Source organism: Acanthochromis polyacanthus, chromosome 10, assembly GCF_021347895.1.
Source record: "Acanthochromis polyacanthus isolate Apoly-LR-REF ecotype Palm Island chromosome 10, KAUST_Apoly_ChrSc, whole genome shotgun sequence".
Classification (NCBI taxonomy): Eukaryota; Metazoa; Chordata; class Actinopteri; family Pomacentridae; genus Acanthochromis; species Acanthochromis polyacanthus.
This window is the reverse complement of record NC_067122.1, coordinates 1,707,593-1,718,161: the sequence shown is the minus strand read 5'-3', so window position 1 is coordinate 1,718,161 and position 10,569 is coordinate 1,707,593. Positions and strand designations below refer to the sequence as shown.

Below are 10,569 nucleotides of genomic sequence, written 5' to 3'. Positions count from 1 at the left end.
ATTATGATGTTTTTGTCCACATTTTGGATGACATACTAAACTACGACGTTTTTGTCATATTTTGGACGACATACTAAATTATGATGTTTTTGTCCATATTTTGGACGACATACTAAACTGTGACGTTTTTGTCACATTTTGGACGACATATTAAACTATGACGTTTTTGTCCATATTTTGGACGACATACTAAACTACGACGTTTTTGTCATATTTTGGACGACATACTAAACTATGACGTTTTTGTCACATTTTGGACGACATACTAAACTATGACGTTTTTGTCACATTTTGGACGACATACTAAACTACGACGTTTTTGTCATATTTTGGACGACATACTAAACTATGACGTTTTTCTCCATATTTTGGACGACATACTAAACTGTGACGTTTTTGTCACATTTTGGACGACATACTAAACTGTGACGTTTTTGTCACATTTTGGACGACATACTAACCTATGACGTTTTTGTCCACATTTTGGACGACATACTAAATTATGACGTTTTTGTCACATTTTGGACGACATACTAAACTATGATGTTTTTCTCCATATTTTGGACGACATACTAAACTATGATGTTTTTGTCCATATTTTGGACGACATACTAAACTATGATGTTTTTCTCCATATTTTGGACGACATACTAAACTATGATGTTTTCTTCTTTTTATTATTTTTTTGGCCTTTTCCAGGCTTTATCTGACAGAAGAGATACAGATAGACAGGAAATGGGGAGACATTCAGCAATAGGCCGCGAGCGTGAATCGAACCCGGGCCGCTGCGTCAGAGACCAGCCCTTGTACATGGTTCACCTGCTTAACTGTTTGAGCTATACAGGCGCCTCTAACTTGTGATGTTTTTGACCATATTTTGGATGACATATTAGACTATGACATTTTTGTCCATATTTTGGACAACATACTAAACTATGAGATCTTAGTGATACCACTGTCCGATATCATGCTTTACAGGATGGACCAAGTTGCAGTATCCCATTGTCGCTCCATTTAGAATTTGAATGGACCAAATATGGATCCTTGATGAACCCTCAAGCTCAGATTGTTAGCATCAAAGAAGTCATCCAGACCAACACCAGCAGCTTGGTAAGGCTCACTCACTTAAAACATGCTGTTATAACTGAGTTGTCTTTTAGAACTACTACCGCTTAGTTTTCAAAATGGTTGCTCAGGCTAACTATTAGACCTGAGGCCATCTGAAGTTCCCATAATTTCTTCTTAAAGTAAGATGAACTTGAACAATAGTGGGGTCATCACAAACTCGAAAATACAAGCTTCTCTTGAGTTTTAACTTGGAGCTTGAGCACAGAGAAATAAAAAAGTGGTCTAATATTTCTACCTGGTGTGTGTTTTGTGCAGAACCTGTTGTCTGGAGGCAGTGGTGTCCTGCCAATCAGAAGCTCAGTGGCTTTCATACCTGTGTCAACTGCTGCTCTTCCTGGTTACAGAACCATGCCCACCATCGACGCCAAACTGCCCTTCGACTTCTTCTTTCCTTTCGTCTGATCCACCTCACCAGTTACGATTTCCACCGAAACCACTGTTTAGATGCTCAACCTGCCATTGTGCATTGTGTAAATACTGTACATAAGAGTTTTGTGCAATTTAATAAATGAAGTCATTTATTTATTTCATACATGTATCGCTCTTTGCAATCATTTACTTAAATCTGTTTCACACAACATACAGTATTCTGAAATCTCATTAAACACATGTAAATGCCTTAGTATGTACAATTCATCAGTCTGTGAAAGATTTCACATATTTACAGGTGTGTTAAACTTCATGGAATGATATCAGGTAGCTTCTATATATTCATAATTCATTGCATAATTGCCGACTACAAAAACAGCAACAACTGCATATGAATCTACAAATTCAAAAAAACAAGATGAAAAAGATGATCTCTCCACAGGTGTGATCATGAAATCAAGGGGTAAAATAAAAGTTTATCACCGAGTGTATAGTGACACTTTTTAAAAAGATGGTGCAGAAAAGTTAAAGATCTGAATGAGGGTGAACAGTAGATCTCCACAAAAGATGGCTTGATGGTTAGAAGTCTATGTTGTGCTGCTTCAGGAGTTCCTGCAGCTTCTGGTTCTCTTGGGCCTAAAAGACAGAAAGAAGAATCACTTCACTGTTCGGCGTCATTTCAAGCTTTTTCCCCATGTTAGACGGGATACTAAACTGTGACGTTTTTGTCACATTTTGGACGACATACTAAATTATGATGTTTTTGTCACATTTTGGACGACATACTAAACTATGATGTTTTTGTCACATTTTGGACGACATACTAAATTATGATGTTTATGTCACATTTTGGACGACATACTAAACTATGATGTTTTTGTCACATTTTGGACGACATACTAAACTGTGACGTTTTTGTCACATTTTGGACGACATACTAAACTATGATGTTTTTGTCACATTTTGGACGACATACTAAACTACGACGTTTTTGTCATATTTTGGACGACATACTAAACTGTGACGTTTTTGTCACATTTTGGACGACATATTAAACTATGACGTTTTTGTCCATATTTTGGACGACATACTAAACTATGATGTTTTTCTCCATATTTTGGACGACATACTAAACTACGACGTTTTTGTCATATTTTGGACGACATACTAAACTGTGACGTTTTTGTCACATTTTGGACGACATACTAAACTATGATGTTTTTGTCACATTTTGGACGACATACTAAACTACGACGTTTTTGTCATATTTTGGACGACATACTAAACTGTGACGTTTTTGTCACATTTTGGACGACATATTAAACTATGACGTTTTTGTCATATTTTGGACGACATACTAAACTATGATGTTTTTCTCCATATTTTGGACGACATACTAAACTGTGACGTTTTTGTCACATTTTGGACGACATACTAAACTATGACGTTTTTGTCCATATTTTGGACGACATACTAAACTATGATGTTTTTCTCCATATTTTGGACGACATACTAAACTACGACGTTTTTGTCATATTTTGGACGACATACTAAACTGTGACGTTTTTGTCATATTTTGGACGACATACTAAATTATGATGTTTTTGTCCACATTTTGGACGACATACTAAACTACGACGTTTTTGTCATATTTTGGACGACATATTAAACTATGACGTTTTTGTCCATATTTTGGACGACATACTAAACTATGATGTTTTTCTCCATATTTTGGACGACATACTAAACTATGATGTTTTTGTCACATTTTGGACGACATACTAAACTATGACGTTTTTGTCACATTTTGGACGACATATTAAACTATGACGTTTTTGTCCATATTTTGGACGACATACTAAACTCTGATGTTTTTCTCCATATTTTGGACGACATACTAAACTACGACGTTTTTGTCATATTTTGGACGACATACTAAACTGTGACGTTTTTGTCATATTTTGGACGACATACTAAATTATGATGTTTTTGTCCACATTTTGGATGACATACTAAACTACGACGTTTTTGTCATATTTTGGACGACATACTAAATTATGATGTTTTTGTCCATATTTTGGACGACATACTAAACTGTGACGTTTTTGTCACATTTTGGACGACATATTAAACTATGACGTTTTTGTCCATATTTTGGACGACATACTAAACTACGACGTTTTTGTCATATTTTGGACGACATACTAAACTATGACGTTTTTGTCACATTTTGGACGACATACTAAACTATGACGTTTTTGTCACATTTTGGACGACATACTAAACTACGACGTTTTTGTCATATTTTGGACGACATACTAAATTATGATGTTTTTGTCCACATTTTGGACGACATACTAAACTATGATGTTTTTCTCCATATTTTGGACGACATACTAAACTGTGACGTTTTTGTCACATTTTGGACGACATACTAAACTGTGACGTTTTTGTCACATTTTGGACGACATACTAACCTATGACGTTTTTGTCCACATTTTGGACGACATACTAAATTATGACGTTTTTGTCACATTTTGGACGACATACTAAACTATGACGTTTTTGTCATATTTTGGACGACATACTAAACTATGACGTTTTTGTCCATATTTTGGACGACATACTAAATTATGACGCTTTTGTCACATTTTGGACGACATATTAAACTATGACGTTTTTGTCCATATTTTGGACGACATACTAAATTATGACGCTTTTGTCACATTTTGGACGACATATTAAACTATGACGTTTTTGTCCATATTTTGGACGACATACTAAACTATGACGTTTTTGTCATATTTTGGACGACATACTAAACTATGACGTTTTTGTCCATATTTTGGACGACATACTAAACTATGACGCTTTTGTCACATTTTGGACGACATATTAAACTATGACGTTTTTGTCATATTTTGGACGACATACTAAATTATGACGCTTTTGTCACATTTTGGACGACATATTAAACTATGACGTTTTTGTCCATATTTTGGACGACATACTAAACTATGACGTTTTTGTCCACATTTTGGACGACATACTAAACTATGACGTTTTTGTCATATTTTGGACGACATACTAAACTATGACGTTTTTGTCACATTTTGGACGACATACTAACCTATGACGTTTTTGTCATATTTTGGACGACATACTAAACTATGACGTTTTTGTCCATATTTTGGACGACATACTAAACTATGACGCTTTTGTCCATATTTTGGACGACATACTAAACTATGACGTTTTTGTCCATATTTTGGACGACATACTAAACTATGACGTTTTTGTCATATTTTGGACGACATACTAAACTATGACGTTTTTGTCCATATTTTGGACGACATACTAAACTATGACGCTTTTGTCACATTTTGGACGACATATTAAACTATGACGTTTTTGTCATATTTTGGACGACATACTAAACTATGACGTTTTTGTCACATTTTGGACGACATATTAAACTATGACGTTTTTGTCATATTTTGGACGACATACTAAACTATGACGTTTTTGTCACATTTTGGACGACATATTAAACTATGACGTTTTTGTCCATATTTTGGACGACATACTAAACTATGACGTTTTTGTCATATTTTGGACGACATACTAAACTATGACGTTTTTGTCCATATTTTGGACGACATACTAAACTATGACGCTTTTGTCACATTTTGGACGACATATTAAACTATGACGTTTTTGTCATATTTTGGACGACATACTAAATTATGACGCTTTTGTCACATTTTGGACGACATATTAAACTATGACGTTTTTGTCCATATTTTGGACGACATACTAAACTATGACGTTTTTGTCCACATTTTGGACGACATACTAAACTATGACGTTTTTGTCATATTTTGGACGACATACTAAACTATGACGTTTTTGTCACATTTTGGACGACATACTAACCTATGACGTTTTTGTCATATTTTGGACGACATACTAAACTATGACGTTTTTGTCCATATTTTGGACGACATACTAAACTATGACGCTTTTGTCATATTTTGGACGACATACTAAACTATGACGTTTTTGTCCATATTTTGGACGACATACTAAACTATGACGTTTTTGTCCATATTTTGGACGACATACTAAATTATGACGCTTTTGTCATATTTTGGATGACATACTAAACTATGACGTTTTTGTCCATATTTTGGACGACATACTAAACTATGACGTTTTTGTCCATATTTTGGATGACATACTAAACTATGACATTTATGTTGTGCTGCTTCAGAAGTTCCTGCAGGTTCTGATTCTCTTAGGCCTAAGAGACAGAAAGAAGAATCGCTTCACTGGTAGATGTCATTTAAAGCTTTCATGACAAATATCTGAGCTTTTACACACCACACTGTGCGAGGTCAATTCTAATAATACTGTGATCATCAGCAGGCAGCTCACGTGCCACTATCTGGCAATGATACAGAAATCTTTAACAAATCCGTGAATCCAGACGATAAGCTGCATCACTGCCAAAATCTAATCATTTGGTCATTGTGTCATTTTTGACCTTCCCTTAAAATTTCATCCGAATCTGTTATTCCGTTTTTGAGTCATGTTGCTAACAGACAAAAAGACAGACAAACCAACGCCGACTGTCACATAATTGCACAGCGTTCTTTGATGGCAGCTAAAAAACACAAACCACACTGTCCTCTTGGTGTGGAACACATTTGGGTTCACTTTTTTTTTTTCTTCTTCCCCTCAACACAAGACAATATCACACACAAAATGTGCTGTTAGAGCAGAAGTTCAGATAAAGGGATCATTTGCTTGCCGGTCCTTCATGTGTACCATTCCTCAATTATGCAGACTTCGACTCCACTACCCAAAGTAAGATAAGATCAGGAAATTTCAATGTTGCAGCCCCAAAGACAGTGCAAACATTCATAGACCAAAATATACACATACTAGCTTAAAAAAAAATCAAACATTGATGCACATATCTGTGGTATAGCACAGATATGTGATAAATAGAAAAAAACTGATAGAGTAGTACTATCATACAGATTGTCCATAAGTAGAATTTCCCTGGAGATTAATCCATTTATCTATCTATCCATCATCCATCCATCCACCTACCTACCTACCTACCTATCTACTAAGGAAATAGCATATATTCTTGTGTATGTAGTATAATACCTATTGCACAAGGTATTTAAAGTACAAAATATTCATAATTTACTTGTTATTGTTCCCAAAAAGATGTATGAAGGTATTTTCTGTGTGTGGTCTACTGGGAGCAGCGCTGGCTGTACAGTCTAGGTATTAGTAACACTGAAAATGAACACTCTTTCCTACAATATCTTAATGTGTCTGAGGGACGTTCTACAAAATTTACACCAATACAACAACTCCCTGATTTGGACAGAACACACCACATAGGACCTGCATGCAAATCATCCCTGAATCTCGATTTAACGTAAAAATTACCAGTTTATCGCTGCGCTCCTGCAGCTGTGTGACTCTCTCCACCAGGTGGTCGTAGCTCTCCTTCAGCTTGTGGATCCTCTGGTCTGCTCGGGTCTTTACCGACACCAGGATGCCTGCAGCACATTCACACGAATGAAATTAAACCGATGGAACGTGCATCTTCATAAAAGCTCCAGCTAACTGGGTGCAAGACGGCTGGACAGGTGTGGAGCTTTGGTAAAAACTTAAAAGGTTTTGTATTTGCTGGTATTTTGTCCACTTCCTGTCGGGGCAAAGCCAAGAAGTCTGGCTACCTCACACAAACTGCAGCTAAACCGTATCCAATAGGAATCCCACACACAGTTTAACTTATGTTTGCAGGTTAGACCGTGTGCAGGTTGTGCTCTTCCCTCTCCTGCCTCTTGCAACAGAAATAGTTCCCTTGAGCTGAATTTGGTTTGTTAATTAATCATGTCTGACAGTGTTGGTAGGTGCATATTTGAGCTCCAGACAGAACCATGATAGCCGTTTCCCTCCATTTTGTAGTCTTTATGCTAAGCTAAGCGAATCACCTTAACATCAACATCAATATTGATCATCTCATCTAAATCTCTGCTACTGAATTATAAAGGAAACTCAACTAATGTTCTTCAGACTCACTGACAGTTGGATCCTAAAATTATCGTAAAAATCTGGAAAGTAGGGCTCCAACTAGAGATTATCTGCTGGTAAACATATTGGAATTCACAATCTGGCACATGTATCCATTATGGACCTTCATTAAGATTTATATTAACGTTTTGATATGGTTGTAATATTCAGGTTTTTGGTCATTTTCATCATTCATTGTAACAATGTAGACTTTCACTACATTGCTCTTCACCAAGTGAAGTCAATTATTTTTTAAAATAAACATGAAAAATAGTCACCTAAGACCAATGAATCTGACTAAATAGTATGTTTTTAACTGATTTTTTCTGAACAGCAAGTTGATTTTAGCGTTTACTTTGTCTATATTTTTAGATCAATCCTTAAAGAAAGAAAAAAGTCCATGTCTCTGTGAGGATGTAAACTACCATTCAAAAGTTTGGGGTCATCCAGACAATTCCATGTTTTCCACTTTTATCCATGTGCTAACATAAGTGTACAAGGGTTTTCTAATCATCAATGAGCCTTTCAACACCATTAGCTAACACAATGTAGCATTAGAACACAGGAGTGATGGTTGCTGGAAATGTTCCTCTGTACCCCTATGGAGATATTCCATTAAACATCAGCTGTTTACAGATACAATAGTCATTTACCACATTAACTATGTCTACACTGGATTTATCATTCAGTTAATGTTGCTGCTTTCCTTTCAAAAATGAGGACATTTCCAAGTGACCCCAAATTTTGAACGGTAGTGTATTACTAATTAGAGTAAGTAAGAAATAAAAAAAAATGGACTATTTCATCTTCTGCAGTTTGACATCTAGAAAAAACCTTCAGTGACCTCGACCTGTCCACCCCTGTAAATTCTGCCTGGGTGCTAACAAGTGAGTGGTGCTGACCGTTAATAATCCTGGCCACCCTCCAGAGTCGCAGCAGAATGAGGAGGCCCATCCCGTCGAAGGCGTCCTCGTGGAAGATGAAGACGATGTCCAGGACGAAGGACACGACCACCACCAAACCGTCAAACACCTCGAACTTGTGCTGGAAGAACTCCAGGCGGTAGGCAAACAGCTTTCCAGCCAGCTCCACCATGAAGAACGTGAGGAGAGCCAGACTCAGGTAGTGGAACACCTGGAGAACACCAACATCCAGTCAGTTACCCCCCTATGAATGGACCCAGAGGAATATTCTCACCTCAAACGTCTCACCTCTGGAGCGACGTGGCCGTGTTCCAGCTTAATGACAGAAAGATCTATGAGCAGCTCGGCCAGGACGAAGATGGCGTCCAGGATGACCAAACACACCACCAACACCTGGAGGCAAACATACCATCAGTAGACAACCCAACAACACTTCCTCTGCTTCCAGGGAAGGACCTACTGTCAAGCATATTCGCACTTCTTGGACTGTTGTTACTCGCTTGCACTGTTTAGAACATTCTGCATTACCTCCACCACTTTATCTCATGGTCGTGTTTACATTTCACTCAGTTATGCTTTTCTTAGTTCTTAGTTGTTGCTTGGTTCTAGTTTTGCTTCCTTTGTTCTTAGTTTATCTGATTTTTGTCGTAGTTTTTGCCTTTTATATCTTATTTTGTACATTATATTTCTAAATTTATATTGTATCTTTCATCTCAGAACCTTCTAAGTGCTTGTTTGATATCTACTGTTGCATGAAGAGAGTAAGGAAATGTAGATCCTTGGTATGTCATGTACATATTGAGGAATTGACAATAAAGCTGACTTTGACCTTGAAAGTATTTGTACTCTGGTAGTATGCCAATCAACCACAACATTAAAACCACTGACAGGTGAAGTAACATTGATCATATTGGTTCTATGTGGTGTTCTGCTGATAAACCTTTAGATTCTGGCGTCCGTGTTGATGAGATGTGGACACCCAAATAAACCCAGAACAAGTACAGTCCTTCATGCAAATGACAATCCTTAATGTCACTGCACCCCACCACATCCCAAAAACAATCAGGAACATCTTGAGGAACATGACAATCACCCAAAATGTAGATTTGACCTCTAAACTGATCAAACATCAACAGGATGCAGTGGAATAAGTTTGATTCCCAGAGTCTTCACTGAACAACCCAGAGCACCCAAAGGATCCACTGTCAGCATCCAGGTCCAGACCCCATAGGACGCCCTGATGGGTCCTCTGGTCCAGGACCAATGGTTCAGAGCATTTAGGACCACATAAGGGGGACCAACACAATATTAGGCAGGTGGTCATAATGTTATGTCTGATCTGCTCATATAAAGCATGAAATAAGCATGTGTTGACACTGTTGCATCAGTGAAAGCAACATTTTGGGGTTTGAACTACTTCAGGGCAATTAGAACGGGTTCTTACAGTATGTGTTTTGTTTACTTTCATTTAATCCTTGTGTTCCTGTTAAAGTCCTGGATTAACTATCCAAAAAGCTCAGAGAAAAATCATCTTTAGACTGCTGACATGAGGACCCTGAACTCTTGTTTTTGCTTTTGGTGCACAAGCTGGGAAGGTTAAACCTTATAAACTGTATTTTTATATAATTCTGTGCTTTTTAGGAAAACCACACAGTAAAAATTACACTATATCTTGTTGATGTCCCTGACTGATGTTTTTGCGATGTGGTGGGGTGCATTTTCTTGCGGGGGTAGAACGGTGACATTTAGGAGTGTTATTTGCGTGATGGAGTGTGCTTGTTCTGGGACGTGTCTAAGACTCATCAACATGGACGCCAAAATCCAAGCTTTTTCAGCAGAACACCCAATAAAACCAGCATAATCAATGCTATTCACTTCACCTGTTAGTGGTTTTAATGTTGTGGCTGATCGGTGTATAAAACCACAGATATTGTACCTTAAACTTAAGGTACAATATCTTAACTTAAACTGTTAACTTGTATCTTAGATACCAGAAGATGATCATTCTCTTGAGAATGGTTTTGAATGTGGAACTTATTTCTTTAGTTTG

At 37.1% G+C, this 10,569-nt stretch overlaps 2 protein-coding genes across 6 annotated transcripts in view; one reads left to right on the top strand and one right to left on the bottom strand.

The window, feature by feature from the left end:
• The window catches only part of tctn1 (tectonic family member 1), a 47,703-nt gene extending 46,045 nt beyond the window's left edge, over positions 1 to 1,658 (top strand). For 2 of the 3 annotated variants that reach the window (XM_051954818.1, XM_051954820.1), the window contains exon 14: positions 1,384 to 1,658. In XM_051954818.1, the coding sequence (XP_051810778.1) occupies positions 1,384 to 1,530 (147 nt within the window). In that variant the 3' untranslated portion in view covers positions 1,531 to 1,658. Of the gene's footprint in view, positions 1 to 978; positions 1,111 to 1,383 lie in introns of all 3 variants that reach the window. The other variant, XM_051954817.1, reaches the window with a different exon arrangement.
• Positions 1 to 10,569, bottom strand: part of hvcn1 (hydrogen voltage-gated channel 1) — a 34,032-nt gene that overhangs the window by 20,753 nt on the left and 2,710 nt on the right. For 2 of the 3 annotated variants that reach the window (XM_051954826.1, XM_051954825.1), the window contains exons 3-5: positions 8,808 to 8,912; positions 8,499 to 8,730; positions 6,967 to 7,079 (exon numbers count right to left, since the gene is read on the bottom strand). In XM_051954826.1, the coding sequence (XP_051810786.1) occupies positions 6,967 to 7,079; positions 8,499 to 8,730; positions 8,808 to 8,912 (450 nt within the window). Of the gene's footprint in view, positions 1 to 1,668; positions 2,134 to 6,966; positions 7,080 to 8,498; positions 8,731 to 8,807; positions 8,913 to 10,569 lie in introns of those variants that run through there. The other variant, XM_022214950.2, reaches the window with a different exon arrangement.